The sequence below is a fragment of the Sander lucioperca genome, chromosome 5, assembly GCF_008315115.2.
Source record: "Sander lucioperca isolate FBNREF2018 chromosome 5, SLUC_FBN_1.2, whole genome shotgun sequence".
Classification (NCBI taxonomy): domain Eukaryota; kingdom Metazoa; phylum Chordata; class Actinopteri; order Perciformes; family Percidae; genus Sander; species Sander lucioperca.
Genome location: NC_050177.1, coordinates 40,617,783 through 40,645,554, shown reverse-complemented (window position 1 = coordinate 40,645,554; position 27,772 = coordinate 40,617,783). Strand labels below are relative to the sequence as shown.

Genomic DNA, 27,772 nt, shown 5'->3' with positions numbered 1-27,772 from the left:
TCGATCGCTTCCTTCATTTGGTCCTGGATTATTGCAAAAAAAAGCAACAGCTTTGATAAAAGAAAAAGAAAAAAACTCTGGCCATATTGGTTTGAGCTTAAATGTGCCATTAACAAAGCAGTGAACAAGGGAACTCAAAGTAAATATATATATAAAAAAAAAAGAGACTAAGATAAAAGTTGCCATTTTCTATTTAGATATATAGTTTTTATAAAGTCCCAAGCTGAACTGCAAATAACTCAAATACTTTGTTTTCTGCAAACCCAGTGTTGTATCAAGACTGAGCTGATAATATGTTCTGGTGAGTGTAAGTGGTGTATGTAGAGACACCTGTGATATCTCCGTGTCTAACCCTGGTCAGCTACAGGATCACTGTTGACGTGCTGTGATCCAGCTGCACTGTCTCCACTGGACAAATGACTAAATGACCCCTTTGTCGTCACAGCTGTTCCCCCGATTAGTGATTTATGTGTGATAATTTCATGTGGATTGCCTCGACGTCATAAGACGGGGCCTCCGGTCAGTTTTGTCTCACTTTGTATCACTTCTTTAGGTAGTCCATTAAGGTTAAAAGCTTTAGGAGATTTATTAGTCCAAGAGATATTCAGTTCACATTCTTGTATTAGATGTAAATATTAAACTGAAAGAAAAATCAACAAATCCCAATAAATGCACTTGTTTGACATTCATCTTTCCTGGTTGTATTTCGCACCCTGACTTGACTAATTCAATCTGGTCTTCTGACAAATGTCCAAATGTAAACCTCACTTCACCCACAGCACGGCTGACAACTGAACTGAAGCAAAGGTAGCCCAAAGTGGTTATTTATTATTTTATTAAAACATCAGTATTTGTATGCATCGTTTAGAAAAAAAAAGTGAAAAAAAAGGGAGAGCTGCTTCTTCATCAGAGGGTTTTGGAGTATCGCCGGCGGACTGAGTCTCTGTAGAACTGGAAGATCTTCTCTGATGCTTTCTGACTGACTGCTATACACTGCTGCAGCTGGAGGAGAAGAGAAACTAAAATGTAAGACTTCAGATAAGAGTCCAAAATCATCTCACCATCATCCGACCTGAAGCAGATCACTGACGGAGCTCGCACAATGACGACAAAACGCAACTTTACTGGAACAACAAATCTGGAAATCACACATTAGACAAGATCACAAGCCGAAATTAGGGCTAGGCGATATATCGATATTTGACCTTATATCTATATATTTTCAAACGAGATATGACATGAGACAATACGTGATATCGATATAGTTTAATGTTGCGTTACGTGACCCATTTCTTCTGTAAAGCCGCGTCTGTGTGCATCTCTCCTCTCACTCTCCACGCCGCACAAGACGGAAACGGAACAACAGTTACTGGATGCAACTAACTCCAGTTCTAGGAGTTAAGACCCACCTCCAAAGCGCTGTGGAGGAGGGTCTGGCTACTCCACAAAGAATTCTGGGAGGGGAGGAAAACATGCTCTGGTTTATTGGTATTTCTTTAAACCAATCGCAATCGTCATGGGCGGTGCTAAACTCCGCACAGAGCCGCTGCAAAATAGTCGTGCGAGAGAAAACTCAGATTGGACAGATAGTCTATCTAGCTGTCTGGATTTACCCTGCAGAGATCTGAAGAGCAGTTAACCATAGTCCTCAGAAACCATAGTCCTCAGAAATCCACCGGAGTTTAGAACACCAACACAAAGAGAGAGGAAGGTGTTAGGGGAAAATGATGATACATACTATTTCTCTGATTATTATTAAAACTGTTTGCATTATAACAAGACAAAACACTGTTGCTGCTGTCGCCATCTGGTATCTGGGAGCCACTGTCTTGTCCTTGTTTGGAGCACAGTGTGATGCTGAGGAAAGAACAGGCGCTCCCTGACTAGATAAGGGAGACGTCATCGTCTCTTACCAGATAAACAACTGACGACACAAACACTTGTATCACGATTATCACATTCTACGTTGTATTACAAAAGCTGCTGTAGAGAGCTTTTCGTTAACTCACTTTCTGTACTATTGGCCCTGTCTATTATTTGATAATGTAATGATTCTAACAGAAGGTAACGAAAAATACACGCATCCGGCGGAATTTCCTGCAGCACCGGAGCAGTCCAGGAAGTGGAACGCTGTTAGAAAAAAAACTAAACAACTCTTCTTTTTTCTCTGTTAATATTAAACTGTTTGCATGATGGAAGCCATAATACTGCTTACATTCTCACGAGAAAAATCTTGGGAGCCACTTCCTGACCTTGTGGGAGACAACAGCAGCATTTCTTATTAAGACTTCAGTTTTACTCATAGAAAGCAGAGTGAATCCCTGTAGAGGGCTTCAGTCATTTTTCTGTACTTTGCTGTAAGTGCTGTACAAATTTGACTCTACTTGCAAGTAAACAAACTTTGGAGACAATTTCAGTGTTTCTGTCCATTTCTTGATAAATAATTATCGTAATAAACGCAAAGTATATAGACTACATACACGAAGCGCATTCAACTCGCGCTGGACTTGTTCATAATAAGTCGGCCGTCACTCAGTGAGTAGAGACTCTGGAGTCTGCAGTGGAGTTCAGAGAAACCAGAGGATTGTACTGTAACAATGGGCTTCATGATCAAAGAAGAGTTGTTGTATCATACACTTAAGTCCATCTGACTTCCTCTGTCGCTTCTTTTAATCAGTCTGCTATTGTTGTTGAAAACAGCTACAGGAGCTGTCTGAGATATGGCTTCTTTATTTAATATAGGCTATTTAGTTTAGACGTTAGATGTACTGCAGCTGTATATTTTCAAACCTATTTTCAAAAGAAAAACCTATCTTTGCATTTTATTTTGATTACAGTTTGTTTTAATGAAAGTGCTTGTGACATCTCACGTGGCTTTGGCTTACAACTGAACATTTAGCCCACTTTGTTAAAAAAAATACAGATATATATATATATATATATATATATATATATATATATATATATATATATATATATATATATATATATATATAGATTTATTTACGGACCTCGTGAACGGAAAATGATCCTCTGGTTGATGACATCATTACTCGGCGTTCTGTGGCGTCAATAGCAAAGGTCATCAACGCTCGACTTTCCTGGAAACAGAGTGAAAACAGACGAGAACAAGTTAACAAATTTAGTGCGCATCATAACAGTGCTGACTGTACTGAGATTGCACCAGAGTTGATGCAAAAGTCAAGTCATTCAAACACATTCCCACAAGTGACAAATTCAGTTACATGTCATCAGTACGTCATGTATTGCACAAGTTATGCTGTTACGATGCATTAAAGTGTCAATGGTGGTACATTTATTGGTGTGGCACTTATCCTGAATCTGCCTCATCTGACTCCATTTCAGTTATTCTTCTACATGTACTACACCTGTCTCTTCACATGTAGCACACAGTGGAGTAATGCAAGGTTTAGACAGAGTTAAATCCACAGTTTTGTAGTAGTACTGTAAAGCCCATTTCTTGGCTTGGAGTAGACTGGCCATGAGTGAGCAGGCTATCAAACTCATTTTAGTTCATGGGCCACATACAGTCCAATTTGATCTCAAGTGGGCCAGACCAGTAAAATCACTCCGGCAGGATGCAAAATTCTATCTGCCACAGAGTCAGTGAAGGAAGAAGTACTCAGATCCTTTACTACTTAAGTATTAATACCACATTGTAAAAATACTCTGTTGAAGTGAAGCCCTGCATTGAAAATGTTACTTAAGTAAAAGTATGTAAGCATCATCAGGAAAATGTACTTAAAGTATTAAAAGTAAAAGTACTCAATGCAGAAAAATCCTCCTATTTTAGAAAGTGGAAAGGATCCAAACAGTTGTGTGTTTAATTGTCTAATCATTTCAGCTGGACTTGTAGGCCGTTATATTGTTGGGTAGTTTAATTTATAATAAAACATCAGATTTTATAAACTACATGTGTTTTGTGTGCAGAAATCTTAATGTGTAAAGTAACTAGGAACTATTTAACTATATAACTTTTTCAGCTGACTGCTGCTCTCCCCTACTGCCGCGGCTCTTTTTGTTTTGTTGTGATGTTGAGAAGCAAGACACTGGAACTTTCTGGAGAATTTATTCAGAGACAAACGGAAACCTACACTGTACATTTACTACCACTTAACAAATAAACTGCTGATGTATTCTCTGCTCTGAATGTAGCCTACACACTAAGCACCGAGCTATTCCTTAAAGGAGCTATTCCCCGGTCTTGTAACACAAGGAGAGCCTGCCAGAGCTTCTTCTATTTGGTCCGAAAGTCCGAACCATCCACAAAATGCTTTCACACTGTAAATGAACCGGACCATGGTACAGTTTGGTCCGGACCGAGACCACCTCTTTTGGTCGGACCAAAATTTGGTCTTTTGATCCGGACCGTGGTCCGGGGGAGGTTTCACACCTCTAATTTTGGTTCGGATCAAACTGAAAAGTCCGAAAGTCCGGACCAAATGAGGTATGTGTGAAAACGCCCTTAGTTACATTCCACCACTGCACAGAGTTCCTCGCCAGGCTTGTCGGGGCACACTGCACCTTCAGCATGTCTTCACAAACTCACCGTCAGAGTACAGCTCTGATGCTGAAGCTATTTCCTTAGCTTTAAGGTTGCTAGCTTTCACAACTGCATCAATATTCTCTAGGCTACAACTAAGAACAGACTGATGCACCTTGAAATCAAGGTGCTTGACGTTTTTACAACGACGCAAACACATGATCCTCAGAGGTACCTTTTCCTGAGCTGCGGTGGGGTCTGTGATGATTTGTCCGTCTGCGTCGATGGCACAGGTCACCCCGCAGAACAGGCGACTCATGGGCAGGCCCGCGTCCATCAGAGCCACACAGGCAGCGTTCAAAAAGCACGACAAGAGCTGAGGAACCGGTCAGGAACAACACTCAAAAAAGTATAAATTAAATATAAATTACATAAAATTAAAAAAAAGTCCCCGTGTGGACCAAATTACGGAGTGTGGAATGGTAGCTGAAGAGATGCCAGTTCACCTCCTGGGCACCGCCAAGGTGCTCTTAAGCAACCCCCCCCCCCCCCCCCAACTGCTCAGGTCGCCTGTCCAGCAGTCACAGCCCCCTCACTCTGACATCTCTCCATTAGTGCATGTATAGGACCTGAGCGTGTGTGTGTATTTCAGGCCTGTGTGTTCTAACAACAGATTGAAAACATTGTAATTTCCCCGCTGGGGATCAATTAAAAAAATGTAAAAAAAGGATAAAAGTATACATTTACTGAAGGATACTGAGCCGTCATCATGTATCAGCTGAAGAATGAGAGTAAGGGAGGAGCGAGGGTGAAGGGACAAGAGCAGAGATGCCTCACAGGTTTCTCGCACACACTGCTCTTGCGCTCGCTCCCTTACGCCTGGAAAAATAAAGCAATGTTGGGGTCAGACTGGAAACAAACTGGCTCACTTATTCCACCTCGTGGTGTGTTGTGGTATGGCAGTTTTTGCACAATAAAAGTGGAACGGCTGTAAAATGAACAGCTACTAGCCTCCTAAAAGCCCAAAGTGTGCCTACAACTACCTGATGTCCCGTTAAGAAGCGTGTAGAAACATTTCTTTCTGACCTGCATAACATGTTTTCAGGTATATTATACACATGCTTTATAACTACAGCATTCGACTTATTACGGGTGAAATGGAGCTTTTTCACAGCAGACATTTTGACTTGTCATAGTAGGAAAAGCACAGCCGAAATTGATATTCTGGCTCAATTCCATCAAGTGTCCCAGTAAGCTATTTCAGTGAGTCAGCATGCACAATACCAGGGCCTCTCCTAAGTGGAATGCAGAACATCATTAATGGTTTTGAATATAGCTGTGCTTTTCCTACTATAACATGTCAACATGTCTACCGTGAAAAAGGTCCATAATCAAACTGGACATTGAATATTTCATGTTTGCACCATTACATCAAAAGAAAAGCTCTACATGTCAGGTGCCAAATAAATATTGTACGCGTCAAAAGTACTTCTTTAACAAGGCTACAGCATGCTAGAACAATAAAGAATAAATGATCGCTGTACTAGAGTCCCAATAAACACATCAAATAAAGCTGATAATGAGAGATAATCACTTACTTGGCAGTCCCACTTTGGGCTGTATCAACACCTCCAGTGTTGCCCGGTCATAGATTTCCTTACTGACTTTGACCTCCGCTGGTCCGTACGCTGCAGCCAACACGCTTGTGTCTCCTTCACAGGACAACAAAAGACAGCATTATGCACCTGGACATACATCGTTGATCCAGGTGGGGAAATTATGGTTTGTCGTGAGCGCAACTTAAAAACAACATTATAACAGACGGTAACAAATAATAATTTAGAAGGGAGAAAAGCACAGAATTGCGGAAACCTTTCACCGTTTACTGCGCTGAAAAGGCCTGCATTGCCAGACCTTCCTCCACGGTGCTGCGGAGGAGGGTCTGGCTAGTCCACACAGCATTCCGGGATGGGAGAAAAGCGTGCTCTGGTTTATTGGCATTTCTTTCAACCAATCAGCGCCGGACGGAGCCACGGTGCCTCTGCAAAATAGCCTCGGGGAGGAACTTGTTTTGGTGGAATGTGTGTACGTTCAAAAGTTGTTTTAGTCGCGCAACAGAAAAATCAGACTGGACAGGTAAAGTAGGCTCATTCGAGATGAGCCAGGTCTGCGCAGAATCGATCACCGGCGATCGCCGCCCAATGCGTGCCTGTTAGATTTGTGTCCGACTTGATCCCGACTTGCTCTGACGTCATGCACACGTGGGCAACGACAACCTCACGAGATCAAGGCAGCCGCAGTGCTGAGACGCAGGCAGCGCAGATGCTTTTCACCGACTGCACGACCCAGGCGGACCCAGGCATGCTGAGATACGCCGGCCTCTCAGCTGATTGGTTCAGAATCGACTCAACATGATGACGTTTTATATAAACTTTTTTATTTTGAATTGGAGGGATTTTAACTGCTATTTGTCTGATTTAAAGGCTTATTCTGTACAAACCACCTGTTGTGTGGCTGATAGTTACGTTTAGAAGTCAGAGAGACGAAATCCGTTCAGATTACGGATCATCTACAGTCTGTTGTTAATTAAAATCAACAACAGATCGCATGTAGAGCATTTTGACAGCTACTCTGTCATAATTTAAACAACTGGAGACTGTATACAAGCTGATATATGGGCCTGATAACATTTTATTAAATCGGAACAGTGTTTCTGTGTCTTCCTGTTCAGCCTGAAGGCTGCTGGAATCGGCTGGAAACTGTCCGACTTGACAGCGGATTTTTGTTGCTGCTGCCGCCTACTCTCGTCCACTTTACAGGCGAGGTGCAGCTCATGTCGAACGAGCCTATTGTAATTCAAGTGGACTGAGAGAAAACTAGACTTCTGCACCCCCTCTTGGCTGTTTTCAGGCTCTCGAAATTCTAGCCATGACAGGAGACTTTGGCCAATCACAGGTCATGTCAGAGAGAGAGAGAGAGAGAGAGAGAGCGAGAGAGAGAGCGTTCTACTGGCTGTTCTGTGCATGCATTGCCCATGCCATAAACCCATGCAACAGAGAGCGGAGAGGGAGAGCTGCAGGAAGAGGCCTCACTCTACTCTAAATACTTGTGTTATTTGCTTTCTATCCTCTGTTGCTTTCAACATTTAAAAACAAGTTAACATTGAAAGCCAAGGGTTTTACAAAATATTCCAGATATGATGAACTGAAACCACCTTTTAGGACCTTTTCCTCCTCTGCTTTTAATACCAAATTGAACTCCAGTCATACTTATACAAAATATAACCCAACTAATACATTATGATAGATTATTATAGGTTACGTTACCCAGTAATATACAAATTAATTAATATTAACGCGTCCACCTTGACCAGCTGCAACATTAAAGTCATGTAGCCTACACATTAATGCATCAATACTTTTAATCCAGTAATATATGAATCTAAAATGGGCCATTCTGCATGAGTACTTTTACTTTTGGTAATTTAAGTTGATGCACGACTTTGAACGTTAATTTACTTGTAAAAGAGTTTTTTTCTATCTCACAAACACACACACAAACACACACACACTAGGCTATATGAAGGCTACTGTATCTGGCTGAGGTTAAGACACATTTAGAGTTATTAGACAAATATAGGGTCGAATAAGTGAACTACAGTAAACTAACGTTACACAATCCGACTTCTGACTTGAGCGCACACATGCTAACTTATGCTTTGCTTTACGCTGTTCGTCGTTATGCATGCTAACAACAGCCAGAGTCCGGCTGCTAGCTGCCTTTTACAGCCGGAACAGCGACCGGCTCAGAGTCCTGTTTCTGAGTCGTTACCTTGTATGAAGGAAGCTGAACCGTCAGGTCGAGACAGTAGGCTCTGTTCACTGCCAAACTCTCTCAGAGTGACATTTGAAGAGCCGCACACTTCCATCATGCTGCCTGCTAGGCTACTGCGCTGCGATATTAGTTTGTCGCTGGCGAGTGACGCAATCTGTTTTGCTACTTAGGGCCCTTACTGATGACATAAGAAGAAGAGGTCTGTGGACCAAATGTACTCACTTCAGAATTGAATTTCGGAATTTTTTTGAGTCTATCCAAATTATTAAAAATAAGAAAAGTATTTATATAGCTGATGTACTGCAAGATCTTTTTCGAGGAAATGTGATTATATAGCATACATTCCATTTCACCTTTTCTTTGTATTGTATTTTCTGTATTTTGTATTGTTCTTTTTTTTTTACCTTCTTTTTTTCTCTTTGTGTATTGAAGTGAAATGTTTTTTTTGTTGTTTTTTTAAAAAAAACTCAGAGAAATGAGTAACTCTCATACGCTGCAGTTTGTTTCTGTAATGACATTAAACCTACTAATCATTTTTTTTTGTAATGCAAGACAAAAGTCAAGTCATCTTTATTTATATAGCACATTTAAAACAGCATAGGCTGACCCAAAGTGCTTTACAACAAGGTCAGATGGGGTGAAGTATGCCTCGCTACATAGATGAAACGGGGTCAGCCCTATGTTCCCACAGCCCAATGGTCCCACATTTCTAAGATTATTCTTAAAATTAGGCCCTATGTTCCCACGGCCCTATGTTCCCACATTTCTAGGATATTTTCAAAATTAGGTCTTGTGTTCCTACATTTCCCTTCAATTTAAGCCCTATCCTCAACATTTTTTAGGGTTAGGGGGATATAATCTGATACAAATGGGGGGATACATAGGGCTGTGGGAACATAGGGCCGCTCCCGATGAAATAACATCAGGCTACATAACAAACACAACATCATAAAACAACTTGCATGGTAAAACCAACGTCAAAAAAGAAGAAAGTTAGAAGAGTGAACTAAATGACCAATAGCTTAAAGCAGTATAGGGAGTAAAAAGACGGACCAGGAGGTGGCTTGACAGAAGCCAGGCAGCCAAAGGACGTCTCTAAGTTGCGAACCTCTTGTCATGATGAAATTTGCAGTTGGACAGGTGGAACAACTGATAATGATCATTTGTGTGTGTTTATTTACATAATTAAGAATAATGAAATAAACAGTGCTGTTAAAGGGATTGTACACCTTTGGAGTAAACAGAAAAAAAGTGCATTTTTGTGATATTTTTCTTTTTGTCATGCTTTTCTTCTGCTAACTTATGAATGTGTTTAGAATAAAGAACCATTAGTAGCTGGAAAAAAAAAAAGAGTTGGTTGAGGAATCTTTGGTAATACTGTAGCATGGAGGGTGAGATTTTGTATAAATACATATCCCTCTTCATGGAATATTGGTTTCAAAATAATATTGTCTTGGTAGATCAGTTATTTAATCGAGATGGTCTTATCTGTACTTCTAAAGGGTTTTTGTCAGAATATAATATCCCTGTAACACCTCTGGTGTCTGTGTAAATCTCAGCCGAGGGTCAATGTCCAACAGTAAATCTTGTTATCTCCAACATATATGCTGATGGGAAAGTTATTCTGGAAATAACAACAGATCTATAAAAACTCTGTTCCAAAGAGATATTACCGGTACTACATTTCTATATGTCATTTCATATGGGAATCCATTTGTGTACGATATGGCATGGCAGAAGGCCTTGCTTCTTGCAAACCGATATTTAAAGATGCAGTAGGTAAGACTTAAAACTAACTTTCTGTCATATTTGCTGAAACTGACCCTATGTTCCAGTAGAACTACATGAACCAGGTCATTTAAAAAAAAAATCCGGCTCCTCTGGCACCACCTACAGCCTGTAGTGCGATTTGCAAAAATCCACAGCTCCTTGTTCAGATGCACCAATCAGGGCCAGGGGGGTGTCTAACTGGGTGTCAATCACTGCTCAGGCACACACATTCATTCTCCCTTGCGGGGGGAGGGGCTTAGGAGACCATTTTGGTCTTTAGCAGAAAGGGGGGAGGGACTGAGAAGTTGTCGATGTTCAAATTCTTTGGCTAAATCCTAGATCTTCGCAATCCTACCTACGGCACCTTTAATCACCAATAAAGTTGAGAATTCTTTTAAACTCATTCATACAAAAAAACGACGTTAAAAAGGATATAAGAGAGACATTGATTTAAATTTCTGTTGTGGTTGTCAAGACACTGTTGTGCATTTACTTTGGGCATTGCCCAAATTTGAAGATTTTCTATCAAAATGTGCTGAGAATATTGGTGAGTTTTGTCTCGCTCCTGGAGCGATGTATTGTTTGGTCTCCTGGAAAATAATCCACCGAAATACAGGGGGTATAAAGATAGATCTTTAGATGTTTTTTTTATTGAACACTGTAGTATAAATATGCAAGTTATACATTAATGTTAGTAAACCTCACATAATACCTAGAACCTAAATTAATCATGTAAAAAGGAGCAATTAAAACCATTGGATACTTTTGTATTATTATTAATAATAATAATAATAATAATAATAATAATAATAAATGTAGGTGATGTCTGATCAGTCCAGACTGGAATGTCAGACATGGAAACTCTTTTGAACTCTCTTAAATATCCTCCAGTCCCTTTCAGCAGTGATCAGCTGTGCACACTGAGACTGAATGTGGGATAAAAAAAAAATAAAATACTAAATGTGATCATTATACAAAACGTCCACGTAACGATAATCAAAACAGGTCCCCAACATTTAATATGAAATAGGCGTTACACACACTGAACTAAAACTGCTCATCAAACTAAAGTAAAACACAACTGGACACAGTGATGTTTAGGGTTTAAAAAAAAAGGGAAACAGAATCGCGTGTTACAGTATGCGGTGTAAAGGCTCTTACACTAGACGCAGCCCAGCTGGCGCGTACAAATGTGACGTCATGGGATCGCCGTGACTATTTATACCTGCGCTGGTGCTCACGACACTAGTTGCAGTCTTCTCCTGAAGAGAGGTGGCGCTAATGAGCAAATGCTACCGATGTTGCTCTTTCTACAGACTAGAAGAAGAAGAAAAAGATAAACAATGGCAGAACTGGCTGCAGCATTGCCGTCAATGCTTCGATTTGATTGGATGACCTACTTCGTCGGATCAAGCCTTTCATTCACCATAAAAGAACTCATCTTAACCCAGTAAGTTTACAAGAGAGACTTGCAGTCACTGTGAGAGTCCTGGCATCCGGTTGTCGGCGAACTCGTCAGGCTTCCCGTTTCCGCTTTGTCGCGCGCCACTGAAAAAAAAAAAAAAGCCGTGCGCGACCTCTGCTCGCGCCCCATAAATCGGGCGTGCCGGCAGGATATTACATCAATTTGACGTCACGATTGCGCGCGCCACCTTGGATGCGTCTAGTTTAAAACACGCTTAAAACACGCTTGACAGTGCGTTCCATTTACCTCGGAACTCGGACCGGAGCTGGGAATGATGTCACACCTGAGTTGAATGCGTTCCATTTAACAAGTCGATGAATAAAATGTATTAAAAAAAGAAGAAAAAAACTATTTAACAAGTCAGACTTTTTATTGTGGGGTTGCCGTATCCAGGTTAGTCATTCTAAGCAATACCAGTTTATAATAACGCATTACGCTGTTTTTTGTGTGCATAAAAACAACGTACCAACACGTCCACAGATAGAAGTTGGACAGGACTGTGTTTAAGACACAGTCTTAGTGAGACTCAAATAAGACAGAAGTGTTAATAAACTGTATGCTATACCACTTTTACTGCTGTCGATGCACGGGGCAGCCATGTTGTCTGAGTTCCGAGCTCAGAAACCCGAGTTCAGGGGGCGCGTTCCCGACTTTGACCTTGGCAAAATTCGACTTCCGCGTACAAATGGAACAGTATTTGCCTGTTGTCAATCAACTGCAGGAGCAATAAAATGACATGCTAACAGGAGCTATCTGCTAATGCAAACAATAAGACATGAAGATAAAACAGTTGACAGACAGTCCTTCAACACATGGTGACATCACCAGGTGCTCTGAAGACCAGCCAATAGCTACTCTCTAATGAAACTGATATTTTGGGGGCAAGTTTGTCCTGATTGACAGCTTCATCAGCCTATCACACTCAAGCTGTGATGAGTGCTTCCTCACCTGAGCTGCATTCAGGCGCCACCTTCTCTTTGCCCATTTTACCACTTCCTGGCGGCATCAGACGTTAGGCTCGTTCGAGAGGAGCTGCGCCTCGCCTGTAACGCAACATGTGTTGTTTTCCTCGGGTCAAATTTGACCCGTTTAACGTTTTTTTATATCAGAAATATGGGTTAATTTCAACCAAATTGCCCAAAAATAACATGGACGCATGACCCCCGACAAAACTTTGACATAAAGCGCTAAAATAAATGAGAAAAAAGTTTTTTAAAAGTGTCAAAAGAACCGAAAAAAGCTATTCTGCACCCAGAAGGACAACAAGTTCATGGTCGACAGGAAGACAACACAAGGGTTAACAAAATACGCCTACAAATCAGACAAATATATATAAAAAAAAACAAAAAAAAAAAAAAACGTTGATATGAAAACGCCCTCGTGTTGAGTCGACTCTGAACCAATCAGCTGTTAGATCAGCTGAGGGCCAGGCGTTTCCCATCACGCAGTCGGTGGAGAGCAACTGCAGCGTCTGGCTCTTGTGAGGTCATCGTTGCCCACGTGTGTTATCAATTCTGGCTCATCTCCAACGAGCTTAGTGACAAAGGTGGTGCAGAGTGGAAAAGCCCAGGCTTTTTTTTTTTTTTTTCTTTTTTTTTTTTTAAAATAGACTCCAGCATCTTTGGTATGAACACGCCCACCCCCGTTTCCCCCGCTAAGGCCGACACCCCCTGCTGGTCACTTTCAATGCTTCAACTAAATGTTTTCTCATGTGGACGCAGAGGGGGGAAAAAAAGTCTTTTCCCTGTGCAGGAGAACCACAGAGATGACTTCAACCTATCAGATATGAGTCTCTAGTCTCAGCTCCACATCAGGACCAGCTCCTGGCTGATCCTGGGTTTCCCCGTCAGCGTTGAATCCTGGAGACCATGTAGTAAAGCAGGAAGAAGACCAGTACCAGGCCCACGGAGACGTAGCAGAGGATGCGGCGGTTGTCTCTGCCGGATCGGACCATGGTCGAGAAACGCTTCACGCTGCCGCTCAGCAGGCCCGTTGCACTCAGGAAGTTGGAGTCCTGGAAGGAAAAGGACAAGAGAGAGGGGAAAAAAAGATAATGAAGGGACTGTTATAAACCTTAACTGTAGAGAGAGATCGGCCTATATTTGAGAAAACCTGTTGTTATTATTACAGTCTATTTAGCTTGAACATAACCCTTTCACATATTTTAAAAACTGCATTCAAATCCAGAGGAGCTGTGTGGAAGTAGGCTTTTTAATAGAATAGAATAGAATACACTTTATTGTCCCAAGGGAAAATTTGTCCTCGACATAGTGCTACAATCTGTTGCCTCACAGCACAAACCATACTAAAAATCGACATAAAATCAACATAAGATCAACATACGTCATCTTAGGACATGAGGAAAGGACACATGACTGTACAGACAACACAACATCTTGAAAAGTGACTGTAAGAATTAAAGTGCTATGTGCAAAAAGTGCTGGTGTATTTATCGCACGAATGCCAGTCACTTGTCCGTCTGACAGAAAGGATGCACTTTTACTTAAGACAGGTGGAAGAAATCCTCTGAGAGAAAGTACAGATGATGCATATGATTTAAATGGACAGCCAGCCAATCAGAAACCTTCTCTCTCTCTCTCTCTCTCTCTCTCTCTCTCTCTCTCTCTCTGTGTGTGTATATATGTGTGTGTGTGTGTGTGTATATATATATATATATATATATATATATATATATATATATATATATATGTGTGTATATATATATATATATGTGTGTGTATATATATATATATATGTGTGTGTATATATATATATATATGTGTGTGTATATATATATATATATGTGTGTATATATATATATATATATATATATATATATATATATATATATATATATATATATATATATATATATATATGTATATATATGTGTATATATATATATGTGTCTTCATAGACTGGATGGACTCACCATGCTGTCCAGATACTCGTTCTGATCGTCAGCCTCTCTGTCGATGTCGTACGCCAGCTGTCAGTCAGACACACAAAATGGCAGTTTTCATTATTGTTTTAGAAATAGAATGATTAATGTCATCAAATGAATCTTTTCATCATCTCAGGCTCAATTACAGACAGAAGAGAGGACATTAAAAGCTGATTTTAAGAAAGAAACGTACAACAACGGATGGTTCAGAATAGAAAAGCAGAAATCTGCCTCTCTGTTGGTCACACTGCATCAACAGTCTGAAGAATCACTTCTGACTAAAAACCATCAACAGGTGTATTAGAAGTGATGAAACTGCTGGATGATGATGTCTGACTGTTGGCTGGGACTTACAGATTTCAGTCTGGAGACTTTGGTGGCCAGGTTCTCAGCCAGCCGTTTGTTTTCAGCATCCAGCATGTCGTCCACAGAGCCATGACCTGGCAACGCACAAACACATTGGCTTAGAAATGACATTGGAAATGGGGTTGGTGCAGAGATGCTCACAAGTCTCTGAGCTAGAGTCCAAGTCAAGTCTCAAGTCTCTGAGCTAGAGTCCAAGTCAAGTCTCAAGTCTCTGAGCTAAAGTTCAAGTCAAGTTTCTGAGCTAGCAAGTCCACATATTTTGAATTCAGCCACTTTTGTTTGGGCCTTGTTGTATAACGTTTTTAAAGCCAAAGCTTCTGATGAATGGCACAGCAGCTGCCAATGTAGTCGTCATGTTTGTTGTCCTCTCTCGCGTGTGGCCGTGCGCAGCAGATACAGTGTGTTACGTTTTAAGTGTTACATAGGTGGGTTATAGGTTACCGTGAGCTCATCAGACGTTTCCAAAAAAAAGAGATTGTTTACGAGTCCTGCATCTCAGTTTATCTTCAGTAAACTTAACCACTGTAACAGTAGGCATGCTTTCTGTCCCCAGTCAGAGTCAGAACTAAACATGGAGAAGCAGCGTTCAGTTATGCTCCACATTATCTGGAACAAACTCAGTTTGGACTGAGTAAAACTTTATTTATAGTAGTCAAGACCTGTGTGATATTAGAACAGCTAACCTACAATAGCGTCAAACAGCTAAACTCCTCAGCTAACGCTAGCTAGCCAGCTAGATAAGACCAGGGTTCAAAATTAGCACCATTTACTAGCCAAATGCTGGTAAAATATGCAATTAGTTGGTAGATTTCCTTCACTCACCAGCCAAAAGAAACAATGGTAATCTCTTAAGTGGCTGGTAAAATTTGAACATTTATTAGCCATTTGACTGGTGGACCAAAAAAAAGTTAACTTTGTATTCTGGATAAGACTAGTGTTCGCCTCTAAGTGAGGTAACGTTACCGCACGTTAACGTTCCCGATAGTTACACACTCTGCTGGTCTGATGTGTGTTCAGGTTATACACTCCGTCCCACTGCTGTACTTTAACTATGTAATGCTGGAGACTGTTAATGGCTGAATATTTACAAGTGAGTACGTGTCAAAAAAACATACCTCTATTCCAGTCCGCCATGTTGACGAGTGACGTCATGATCAGCTGTGTACCGGGTTGATAGATTCACGTGACCTCGGCCTCGGCCACCCCCCCCAGGATCAACAGCTTCCGTTTGTCTCGGAAGTTTCTCATCACATCCAGTCAGCATATCTATAGTCAGACTGAGTTTTCGGATTTAACTAAGGAAGTACATGTAACTCAAGGACTAAATTTAGAAAGGCGACTTGCACTTTACTTGAGTCTTTTCTTTCCATGCTACTTTATACTTCTAGGAACCTTCCTTAGGAACTGCAGTTACATATCTGTTTCTTTTTAGCAGTGGTGGAATGTAACTAGTACATTTACTCCAGTACTGTACTTAAGTAGGCCTACAAATGTTGAGGTACTTGTACTTTCTGCACACAAAACACATGTAGTTTATAAATCTCTCTCTCTCTCTCCCTCCCTCCCTCCCTCCCTCTCCCCTCCCCCAGGAAAGTTAGTCATAGTGTAAACACTTGAAATGAGTCATTCAAAAAGTTTATTTTAGGTATTGTTTATTGCAGACAAAGATTTGCATTGTAATCTAGAGAGGAAGAGGCATTGCTGTTTAGAAAACACTCTAAGTTCAATGGAAATTCAGTCAGTTGCTAGGATACATGGCAAGGGCAATACATGTCTGTGAGCTCTACGAAGGAGAAAATTAACTTTGTATACAAAAAGAGTTTGTGAATTTTGGGAGGATGGTTTTGTGTGACACAGTGTCACATGGTGGGGGATTGTAATTAACTTTGTTGTTGTAAAATAAAACTGAGCCCCAAGGGTATTAAATGTAGTAGCTGGACTCTTGTTATGAATAACCCATAAAAGGCTCAGATTTGATGTTGTACAGATGGCATCTTGGATGAAATCATTAACTAACATTGAAACCCTTGAACGTCTTCAATAATGGTTGACGTGTAGCAATTGCTGAATGGTGACCTGTGATATTTTTTTAGTATCGTTCCCCATCTTTAAATTAAAAGCAAACTTCCAGACAGGAAGACTTGCAGATAAGTGGAATACAGGAAAAAAATACATGTGGATTGATTTCTGAGGTATGGGCAATAAATCAACCACTCTGGTTATCAATAAAGTCATATTCCTCAGAGGAACTGCATTTGAGCTGACTGGGTGTACGCTGGGTCAGCGGCGTGTGTGTCGGAGTGTGTTCCTGGGGGGGGGGGGCGCGTTACACAATCATTTCCAGCTGTCGTGCATATTCGATGACCTGTTGAGCCAGCTCCGTGGAAGGGATGGTCACCTCTTCTGTCCGCTGCTGCTGAGTGGTAAAAGAGTAATAGCCATCTGGGCTCAGACTCCATCCCCTCTGAAATGAAAATGAACAATCAGTTTGGGCGGTTTGGCATTTTAATTCTTTGTAGGCAAGAATCAAGGATGGAATTTTGCTTCAACTATGGACATTAAATGACAATAAAAAAATAGGGCTGGGCGATATAGGGAAAAATCAAACATCTACGATATTGTATGGTTGACTATTGGTGCTTTAACTAAATGTTATTTACACAACGAGATTTTTGATTAGTAATCTCCAGAAATGATTTAATGCCTTAGTGGGTAAAGCTAAATAATAGAACAGCTAGAACAGTCCGGTAAGTTCCGAAAATTGCATCACTTTACTGTAATGCAGCCTTTAAAACCAGGAAAAGACAACACTTGCCATATTACGATATCCAAAATCTAAGACGATATCTAGTCTCATATCGCGATATCGATATAACATCAAATTATTGCCCAGCCCTAAATAAAAACTTGTTTGACAACAGCTGAAAGTATAAACAATAAATTATGTTCGACGCCCTGCACTGCTACTACTATTATTATTTCTAGTCATAGTTCGGTTATCTTTATTGCTACTATAATTGCTACTGGTTATCATACCAACTGCTATAATTATTATGAGTCATATTTCTCTATATCTGTATATCTGTATCAGTGTCTCTGTGTTCCAACCGGCAGGGGCAGATGGCCCCCCCCACCAAGAGTCTGGGTCTGTTTCTGCCTGTTTAAAGGAAGTTTTTCCTCGCCACTGTCGCACCAAATGCTTGCTCTTGGTGAGAATTGTTGCTCTTTTGTAAATGACAGAGTGTGGTCTAGGCCTACTCTATCTGTAAAGTGTCCTGAGATAACTCCTGTTGTGATTTGACACTATAAATAGAATTGAATTATGTGGACTTCCATTCAACGCCTGGCTGCTTTTTCCACTTTACCTAAATTGTTTTATGAGCTTCCATTTATTTCAATACTGCTCATTGGACCAAATAACGTATGCGGTCCTCTATTAAGCTTGGCCTGGTTTTAGAACCCCGACAGGCTGTTTGTAAAATGACGCGTATTCAGGTTCTCCCAGCACGAGGGAAATACAAATTGTATCTGCTGTATATGGAGTATGAAGAACCACTTCTAATAGAAATGACACCTACACAGTGAAATGTTGCTAAATTGTACTCAGTTTGCATTCAATTGTTGGTGTGTTTTAGGTACCATCCCTTCATTTCTTCAGGTAAATAAAATCCCAATGAGTCAGTTGCCGGTGACTGAGAATATAGGTGGACACAATTTAATGTTTTCTTCTTGTAATCTCTGCACACTACTTCAAATAAAAATGTATAATTAACGTTTGCTTCCAAATAATAAATAAAAATAAATATACATACCTTCTTGGCATACTCTGTCATCTTTTTTGGGGAACTGAAGAAAAGCACACGGGTGGCTTCACTGAACTGGATCTGCTCATATGCTTTCTCTATGCAGCCTGCGATCTCATCACTGCAATTGAAAAGGTCAGTTTTAGTTAAAGTTACCATTAGAAGATGATGGCATTTTATCGCATGGTGTTTTTTGCACCCTGCGGATTACAGCACAATCATGAATAAAGATAATAAAATAAACAGAGGTGTCCTTCCTGATAAATGAAAATGACTGAGGTAGAGTTTCCTTTGCAGTCCATCATGTTCTATAGCAGACACCTTACCACTTACCATGGGAAAGAAAAGGGACACTGTATTTCAATTGTCACCCATTTTACATTCGTTTTGGTCAACATGTTGAGTTAACTAGCAGGGCTATGTTCACACTTGAAAAAAAGTTGACTAGGGCGAGAAAAAAAAAGTTGGCAGCGTTTTTATTCCAAAAAAGCAGCCGAGAGCATCTTTTGTTGCTATAACAACAGCTACTGCTACAGTATCCTAGCTAGTGCGCTATGTGGAGTAACTAACGTTAGATAAAACTAAGTGGTGGAGCGAGCTAGAGAAAGAACAAAGAGAGAGAGAGAGAGAGCGCTGCTAACGTTAGATAAAACAAAGAGTTCCCTGAACAGGGAGCACCCGGTCATATCATATAACTCGCTGTGCTCAGACTCCATTTTTTCTTGTTGTTATGGAAACGACAGGTCTGGCTACTCCGCTTGTCATTGGTCGGCTGTCAAAAAAAAAGTACTTGACGTAGGGCGTTTTTTCAGAAAAGTTGAACTTTTTTTTAACTTCAAAAAGACGCTCCGAGCTGCAGAAAAGAAGTCGGCGGTGGCGTTTAAAAAAGCACTCACGACTTTCTTGAAAACACGGTTTACTCCACAGGATTATAATCAGGGATCATACGCATTTTAACCAATACTTTTCGGCAAGTTTCCATGACTATGTATTCCTGAAAATGTCAGTCGACATTATACAATAAGAATAAAAATCTGTGTTAAAGTTTACCCTCAGAGGTTTAACAATAAAATGAATGACAATTTATGTGGTTCATAGTGGGAGTCGTAATATCGCGCTCTGAATAGAACGGTGAGGTTAGGACGACGTGAAAATACATTTATTAATCACATATTATACTGTGTAAAAAAAAATAATTCCATGACTTTTCCAAAACTTTCTGGGTCTTTTTATGTTTCCAAAACCTTTCCAGGCCTGGAATTCACACTTTTCAAATTCCATAACTTTTCCAGGTTTTTTCAAAACGTATGAACCCTGTATAATGTAAAACAGACGCTGGCAGCTTCATAAAAGACGGCAAGTGTGAACATAGCCTGTTTAAACTGCTGACCATAACTATGCTGAAGGTGTCCCGATATAGTTTTCGTGGACTGTCGGCCAATCATGACATACGCCAACATTTTCCACGGCCATAGTATAACGTAAGCAACAACAAAAATGTCAAAACCACAAGATCTTTTTGGACTTCGACCAAAACATACAAATTAATTTCATAGGGAAAATAAACAGCATTGGCTATAAAGCACACGTAAATGACTAAGTGCAGAAATGATAGTAGGCATGGTTACCATACTGATTCTTACCGAATTGTGTCGAGCAGAATATCTATAAAAAAGTTGTAGCTCTCAGCAGGAATGTTGCCTTTGGCGAGAAATACCTTGTTGTAGCTTCCCTCCATCAAGTACTGAAAAGGTGAAATTTACATAAGTTATTTTTTGACACAATGTTCATATTATATGTGAATAGAGAATTCCACAGAGCCCTGCATTTATCTGGGGGGGGGGGGTAAATCTTGATAATTTGCGGCGATTAATTAGTAATTTGTTCCTTTGAATTAATCATTTGTGAGTAAAACATATCACAGATAGCACATCAATGTATCTCAGCACAAAGTCACACTGTAATACATTTTAGTGACCTACGTAGATTGTCTATGACCAGATTTTTTTTACCATTTATTCTGCAATGCACTACAGAGGCATGTCTGCACATAGCAGTCAAACCTGGCCCGCCAAAAGTAAACATGGGAGCACTGAAACGACGGGATGTGAGGTTCAACCATGTATCCAGCTAATTTAAATAGCTCATGTTACTGTACTGTGTCAACAGATAACTTCATTTAATATTGTACGTGGCGTTTCCTTTTGCGGGGTGCAAATGTTCCACCAAAACAAGTTCCTTCCCGAGACTATTTTGCAGAGTCACCGTCGTTGCGTCCGGAGCTTAGCGCCCAAGACGATTGTGATTGGTTTTAAAGAAATGCAAACGCCCTGACTGTTTTTTCTCCTATCCAGGAGTGTATACCTATGGCGTTTTTCCATTACATGGTACCTGCTCGACTCTACTCGGCTTGACCCAGCCGCGGTGCCCCGTCCTCTATTTTCCATTGCAGATTTAGGCTTGGCTGGTCGTCATAGCGACGCCGCAGGAAACTGCCGTGACCTAACGCGACACACACACACAGAACGTCTAAGGTGTGTTGTTTTTGACTCTCGGTATGTGGCTGTTGCCAGAAGACACATTTTGTTTCAAAAAAGAAGCTGGAGGCAGCAAAAAAAACAAAACAAAAAAACACCGCTGGCTAAACTATTTAAAAATGGCGGGTTTGTTCAGGACAGCCCCGTCTGTCGCTGGCAATGATGACGCGGTAATTAGTGACGATTCTCTCTGACCAATCAGTAGTCTGCAGGTTTTCACGTCACCTTTTGGTATCGCCTCAGCTCGCTTGGAACCTGGACGGAGGTGGTACTAAAAAAAAAAAAAAGTACTTGTTGGCAGGTACCAGGGACTTTTTTTTCGAAATGGAAAACCAAAAAAGGCGAGTAGAGTCGAGGCGAGTCGAGCAGGTACCATGAAATGGAAAAACGCCATTATATTGCCAGATCTTCCTCTGCAGCGCTGTGGAGATAGGTCGGGCACTGCGGGACTAGGGTGATGTGATAACATGAAGGATTTAATTCCGTACTCTGAGGGCACACAGCTGGTAGCCTGCCAATAAATGTATAGGTGCTCCCCCCCTAATCGACTGGACACCCCACGACCAATTCCTACTGCACCAATAATGTGAAGATACTGATTTGAGGGTACAAATTAGTAATTGGATGCACCATTTTCATTTTACCCTTGATACCCGGTCACAGCAGAACAACAAGGCAATATCAAACGCTGAATTAGTGCTTTGTCGAGGGGTAAATTGCAGCACCTGCTCTAGGGACACCGGGTGTCTGATGTATACGTTGGTCTGAATATCTCGTGCGCTCAGTCTCTCCAGTTCTGTGTGAAACTCAGACACGCGGTTCTGTGAGAGCAGGAAGAGCAGGTTGAGTCCAAGTAACTGGTGCATGTAGGCAGCTTCAGGCAGTTCTTCCCTTAATGACAAAGGAACATAGAGAGCCATGTTAGAAAAGCCCAGTGAGTACTCCCGTGTAGCTAAATCCCAAACTGTACACATTAAAAAACAAAAAAAGGTGACATTACTTGTAATCAAAGTAGTAACATTTTAGCTGGGCCATGTATCTTTCAAAGGACGGGATGTCCTTCTTGAGGATACTCCACAAGGCTCCAATTTCAAGGACATCACCTGGAACACAGACACACACACACAACGGTCCAAATTAGAGACATCTTCTACTACGCCAAACACTTCAACATGATTAATATGAATGTTGTCTGTCAGCTTTACTCACGAGCTAAAATGAGCTGCTGCTTGGTGAGCGCGGACCCACTGGTAGGTAAGAAGTTCAGCTCCAGTAATGAAACCTGTAAAAAATAAGTTTGACGTCATTTTCTACAAATCTTCAAACTTAACGTGTCACTTGTGTTATCTGAATTGTTTGTCGTCATAATTCTCCATCAGTGGTGGATTGTACCTAAATATAATCCACTAAATACATTTAATCAATGTTTTTGTACTTAACATTTTGAGGTACTCAAGTTTTTTTTCCTTCTATTTAATGCTACTTTCTACTTCTACTCCACCACATTTGAGGCAAAAATTTTACTTTTTACTCCACTACATTTGACAGCTTTAGTTACTTTACGGTTTTAGATTATTAATACAAATTAACTAATGAATTATGATATACTGTTTGTTTTTGAGATTATTTTTTTGGGCTTTTCCACCTTTAACCCTTGTGTTGTCTTCCCGTCAACCTTGAAAAAAAACACATTTTTTTCGACGTTTTTGACGCCTTTTTTCACAGTTTGTTTTTGCTTTTTCCAACGTTTTAAATTTTTTAATTTTTCTTCTACACATTTTCAACGCTTATTTCTACGTCCCATATTTTCTGATATAAAACAAAAATTTAAAACACAAGGGTTAATTGACAGCTAGGTGAGAAGAGAGAGAGAGAGGGGGAAGACATGCAGGAAATCGCCACAGGTCGGACCCAAACCCTGGACCTCTGCTCTACCCACTGAGCCACAATTATGATATATTTTTTTTTATAAATGTAGTTACCCAGCACTGTATTAAGTAATTAAAATGACCCCCACCATTACCAGTTGCAACATTTAAGTGATGTGAACATAAGGGCATCAATAATTATAATCCAGTAATATATTATTCTGAAATAGGGTCAACTTTATAATGATTACTTTTAAGTATATTTTGATACTAATAGTTAAGTACGTTTACTTAAGTAACAACGTTAGGTTGAAAGCAGGACCTTTACTAGTAACATAGTACACTGTAGTATTGCTACTTTTACTTAACTAGACCTGAATATTTCTGTCTTTCATAACTGCATCAAACGTGCTGTCAGCTCTTCCTGTGACGGCACGATGTTTTGGAAAATAAAACGTAATCTTAACAATTTTAACAGCAATTATCTTTCGCGAAGATGTGTTTTGGGTAACGTTATCAGTTCCAGGTTGAAACTAGTTGGACAATGAATTATCCAACTGTACGTTAACGTAACGTTAGCAACACGGACTGTTTTCTGACTGTCGTGACAGAAATCTTAAAATGATTAAATTAACTTATTAGCCAAACACTAACATGTAGTTAACAAATGGAAACGCAGTGTTATCGCCCTAACATTAATATTATCGTAGGTGTCTAGTTTAACGTTACCTAACAGAAAACTCTACACACAACGTTAGCATGGCTAGCCTAAGTTAGCAAGCTTAGCCAGCTACATTTGCTAACAGTACTGGAGCTTTTAGCGCTTCTAAATAGGCAGTGTTCCTGGTTGGACTCATAAAAATAAAACGACGATTTGATGTGCGACTCTACCTTAAGTTTGCTCAGAAGTTCTCCACATTTACTCAGGTTTGGGGTTTTCTTGTTCCACTCTGCTTTGAGTGTCTCATACAGCCCCGCAGTCTCTTTCAACGCCATGGTGATTCTGCAAAATATACGACACCGGCCACCGTAATACGTTAAATGACTGTCGTGAAGCACTGTTGTTGCTATGGACGGAACGTTTTACTTGAGACCAGACGTTGGATCAAGATGGCGGCGATGAGCACAGAACGATGGTTGAACGACTTGCCAAACCATACTATTTTCCAAAAAATACGAGGGAAGTTGGATCTGAAACCCAACGCAAATGAAAGAGGGTTCGCTAAAAACCTCACCTTTTGTTTGGGTGGGGACTTGTTCGTGTGGGACGACACAGACCGCGTGTTTTACACGACCAACTTGCGACAGCTAAACACAGATGAGAGTCGCAGTAGCGGGAACTACCAAACCTTGCTGTGCATCAACCCTCCTCTCTTCGAACTGTGCCAGGTGTTGCTAAGTCCAACTCAGCACCACGTCGCGCTCGTCGGGCAGCGGGGCGTCTCGGTGCTGGAGCTTCCTCAGCGGTGGGGTAAGAGGTCCGAGTTCGAGGGCGGACGGAGCCAAATCAACTGCAAGACCATCCCGGTGGCGGAGCGCTTCTTCACCAGCTCGCCGTCAGTGAGTCTGCGGCAGGCGGCTTGGTACCCCAGCGAGACCGACGAGCCCCACCTGGTGCTGCTCACATCCGACAACACCATCAGGTTTTATGGCTTGAAGTCGCCCCAGACGCCGGCCAAAGTCCTGTCGGTGTCACAGTCTGACGATGACAGCAGCGGCCAGCCTCCGGTCCGCTCCTACGCAGCGTCTCTTGGTGAGATAGCCGTGGCGTTCGACTTCGGGCCGATTTCGTCCCCCCTTCGGCAGCTGGCAGCACAGCGCTCCAGAGAGCAGCTGGTCTACCCGCTGTACATCCTCTACGAAAATGGGGAGACCTATGTGAGCTACACGAGCCAGACAAATGGTGTGAGTCTAACCAAACCCGTCGGACCCCTCCCGATGTATCCCGCAGCAGAGGATAACTATGGCTATGATGCTTGTGCCATCCTCTGCCTGCCATGTGTGCCCAGCATCCTGGTCATCGCCACAGAAACGGGCACACTGTATCACTGTGTGGTGCTGGAGTCTGAAGAAGAGGAAGAGGCGGGGGCGGTGGAGAAGTGGATCCGAGGCACAGAGGCAGTGCCGGCTCTCTATGTGTTTGAGTGTGTTGAGCTGGAGCTCACCCTCAAAGTAGCCACAGGGGAGGACGAAGAGCCTCAAGAGTTTGATTTCACCTGCCCAATCAGACTGCACAGAGACCCCCTGTGCCAGCACAGGTATCATTGCACCCATGAAGCAGGCGTGCACAGCGTGGGTCTCATCTGGGTCAACAAGCTGCAGAAGTTCCTCCAGTCAGGCGAGGAGGATAAGGACAGTCTCCAAGAGCTGGCTGCTGAGAAGCGCTGTATTGTGGAGCACATTCTGTGTACCAGACCGCTCCAAACTAGCCAGTCGGCTCCAGTTTGTGGCTTTCTGATTGTGTCTGACCTTTCCTTGGGCGCCACCATGGTCTGCATCACCAGCACCTACGAGTGCATCCTGTTGCCGCTGCTGAGCTCCATCCGCCCTCCCTCCCCTCCCCTGCTCTGTTCCCTTCCGGGTCCAGGCTCTGGCAGCTCCCCCCTGCGCGGGATGGCCGACGACTCTTTCGAGCAGCACATCCGCAACATCCTGGCACGCAGCTCCACCAATCCTCTTGTGCTGAAGGCCAGGGACAAGGACACGTCGCCGCCGCCTCCGGAGTGTCTGCAGCTCCTCAGCAGAGCCACGCAGGTCTTCCGCGAGGAGTACATTCTCAAGCAGGACATGGCCCGCGAAGAGATGCAGAGACGGGTCAAACTGCTGACGAGCCAGAAGGCCAAGCAGCTGGAAGAGTTGACTCTGTGCCGGGAGGAGAGGAAGAGTCTGCGAGAGGCAGCGGAGAGGCTGGCTGATAAGTACGAAGACGCAAAGTATCGCCAGGAAGCCATTATGAACCGGGTTCGGAACGTCCTGGGCAGCCTGCAAAGCCAGCTGCCCATACTGTCAAACAGCGAGAAGGATATGAAGAAGGAGCTGCAGAGCATCAGCGATCAACTGAAACACCTGAACAACTGCATCCGACAGGTGAACATGAAGATGGAGTACCAGAAGACACAAGTGGACAAGGATGCACCTGCAGCCAGGAGCACAGTGTCCCTCAACGTCCACCAGAAGAAGGTTGTTCAGGACGTCCTCAGAGAACAGGGACAGCAAATTGGTGACATGATGAAACAGATCAAAGACATCAAAAACCATTTCAGTTTCTAAGTGCTGGAGAAAACAGTAAACGTGTATTGCAAAAAACGTAGGGAACATAATTCAAATGTTATTAAATCTGCCTTTTTGTGACGATTTGATGAGAAGCTGGAGTTGGTGCGCCACTCAGTGAGTTAATGTGCCCTGTGTGGAATGGGTATTTGCATAGAAAGATATTTTATATTCGCTGATATAACTTTACCTTTCATACTACGTGTTCTTTGTCTCGTAATAGGGCTACGATCAGTTTCAACATGTTGCATATTTCTTACATCACTGTTTCTAAATGTTAACATTCGAGTGCTTTATGGATATGCAGGTACAATGGGAAATGAGCTTTTCAACAGGGTTTGCTTACTTTTTGGATTAAATAATAAAAAAAATAAAGTTCTCAGTAACTGTCTTTACTCATTTGTGACACATTACTTCAATAACTATTGTATAGGTGAATTTAAAACACCAAAAAAGCAGAGAAAGGAAGATTGAAGGATAGGTCTTTTGTTTTGAAGTCTTCCAGGTTTTTTTAATTGCTAACAATGCATGCGTGTGTCAAAACTCACACAGTAAGTGAAATATTAGTCTATGTGGACCAACCTGTGCATCATTTTTATTGGTTTCACACAAAATGCCTTAACATTTGTGTTGTCTTCCATTCGACCATGCGTCGTCCTCCCGGCTCAAAAATGAAAACCTTTCCAGGTCGTTTTTTTTTAACACTTTTGGTGCTTTTGTCAATGTTTTTTGCACTTTTTTTGTTGCTGCGTTTAACGCTTCTTTTCACTACCAAGTATAAACACCACTAACACCAACTTATTGCCACTACTTTTACAGTTATTTTTGGAATTCATGGCCAATAATAATCATTTATAGGAAATCATATCTAATTCTTGAGTTAAAAAAGCAGAAATTATGAATTATTTAGACTAATATTAAAGGAAGAATAATCACAGAGGCGTATATGTCAACGTTCAGTGAGGATACTGTTTGGGAACATTTAAAAAAAAAATTAAAATGTTAAAAAATGTATAAAAACACCAAAATTCAATGAAAGTATAGATCCGATCTTTTGTTGTACTTGCCAAGCGCGTTGTATGGAATCATCCATGTTATTTTTGGGTAATTACAATTAGGTAGTTAAAAAGAAACCCATATTTTTTATATAGACATTTAGAAAACGGGTCAAATTTGACCCGAAGACAACACAAGGTTTATGTATGTATGTATACATTTACCAAAATCCATGAACTCTTTTGTCATTCACACTCCACCACTTGCAGAACACTATATCTGCAGCACCTTGTTCAAATGCTAACACACTGCTTTCAAATTGGTTAAAACACCTGAATGATGGCAATTTTTTATTTGGAAATAACCATATTAAAATATATAGAACATCTTAGCAGAATATTTACAATCAAATGAA

The 27,772-nt window shown here is 41.3% G+C and overlaps 4 protein-coding genes across 5 annotated transcripts; 1 reads left to right on the top strand and 3 right to left on the bottom strand.

Moving 5' to 3' along the window:
• Window positions 1–569: 569 nt before the first annotated feature.
• On the bottom strand, window positions 570–8,545 carry exosc5 (exosome component 5). The gene is made up of 6 exons (XM_031286997.2): window positions 8,336–8,545; window positions 6,103–6,216; window positions 5,262–5,383; window positions 4,740–4,880; window positions 3,012–3,101; window positions 570–1,002 (listed from the first exon to the last, which is right to left on the bottom strand). The coding sequence occupies exons 1-6, from the start codon at window positions 8,433–8,435 to the stop codon at window positions 907–909; spliced, it is 663 nt and encodes a 220-aa protein (XP_031142857.1). The 5' UTR covers window positions 8,436–8,545; the 3' UTR covers window positions 570–906.
• Window positions 8,546–12,903: 4,358 nt separating this feature from the next.
• On the bottom strand, window positions 12,904–16,093 carry bet1l (Bet1 golgi vesicular membrane trafficking protein-like). Of its 2 annotated transcripts, XR_004897421.1 has the most exons (5): window positions 15,999–16,093; window positions 14,872–14,957; window positions 14,506–14,562; window positions 13,191–13,587; window positions 12,904–13,145 (listed from the first exon to the last, which is right to left on the bottom strand). XR_004897421.1 is itself a non-coding variant. In XM_031287055.2 (4 exons), the coding sequence occupies exons 1-4, from the start codon at window positions 16,033–16,035 to the stop codon at window positions 13,420–13,422; spliced, it is 348 nt and encodes a 115-aa protein (XP_031142915.1). In that variant the 5' UTR covers window positions 16,036–16,093; the 3' UTR covers window positions 12,904–13,419. The 2 variants fall into 2 exon arrangements, 1 of the variants encoding a protein (XP_031142915.1); XM_031287055.2 differs by having other exon boundaries at window positions 12,904–13,587.
• Window positions 16,094–16,936: 843 nt separating this feature from the next.
• Window positions 16,937–24,159, bottom strand: psmd8 (proteasome 26S subunit, non-ATPase 8). The gene is made up of 7 exons (XM_031286981.2): window positions 23,983–24,159; window positions 22,433–22,505; window positions 22,224–22,326; window positions 21,949–22,114; window positions 20,330–20,430; window positions 18,696–18,807; window positions 16,937–17,347 (listed from the first exon to the last, which is right to left on the bottom strand). The coding sequence occupies exons 1-7, from the start codon at window positions 24,085–24,087 to the stop codon at window positions 17,210–17,212; spliced, it is 798 nt and encodes a 265-aa protein (XP_031142841.2). The 5' UTR covers window positions 24,088–24,159; the 3' UTR covers window positions 16,937–17,209.
• Window positions 24,108–26,740, top strand: nup88 (nucleoporin 88). The gene has a single exon (XM_031286980.2). The coding sequence runs from the start codon at window positions 24,133–24,135 to the stop codon at window positions 26,359–26,361; it is 2,229 nt and encodes a 742-aa protein (XP_031142840.1). The 5' UTR covers window positions 24,108–24,132; the 3' UTR covers window positions 26,362–26,740.
• The last annotated feature ends 1,032 nt before the right edge of the window (window positions 26,741–27,772 follow it).

Bases quoted from the DNA above. Each gene is read 5' to 3' on its own strand.
- nup88 (XM_031286980.2), top strand. From the start codon at position 24,133: ATGACTGTCGTGAAGCACTGTTGTTGCTATGGACGGAACGTTTTACTT.
- exosc5 (XM_031286997.2), bottom strand. From the start codon at position 8,435: ATGATGGAAGTGTGCGGCTCTTCAAATGTCACTCTGAGAGAGTTTGGC. The intron at 6,217-8,335 runs GTAACGACTCAG...TGTCCTGTGAAG, and splicing joins TTCAGCTTCCTTCATACAAG to GAGACACAAGCGTGTTGGCT. The intron at 5,384-6,102 runs GTAAGTGATTAT...TTATTTTTCCAG, and splicing joins GCCCAAAGTGGGACTGCCAA to GCGTAAGGGAGCGAGCGCAA.
- bet1l (XM_031287055.2), bottom strand. From the start codon at position 16,035: ATGACGTCACTCGTCAACATGGCGGACTGGAATAGAG. The intron at 14,958-15,998 runs GTATGTTTTTTT...GTGCGTTGCCAG, and splicing joins CATGGCGGACTGGAATAGAG to GTCATGGCTCTGTGGACGAC. The intron at 13,588-14,505 runs GTGAGTCCATCC...TTTTCCTTCCAG, and splicing joins ACGAGTATCTGGACAGCATG to GACTCCAACTTCCTGAGTGC.
- psmd8 (XM_031286981.2), bottom strand. From the start codon at position 24,087: ATGGCGTTGAAAGAGACTGCGGGGCTGTATGAGACACTCAAAGCAGAG. The intron at 22,327-22,432 runs GTGAGTAAAGCT...TCTGTGTTCCAG, and splicing joins GCAGCAGCTCATTTTAGCTC to GTGATGTCCTTGAAATTGGA. The intron at 17,348-18,695 runs GTATGTATATTT...TTTTCATTTCAG, and splicing joins TGACAGAGTATGCCAAGAAG to AGGGGATGGAGTCTGAGCCC.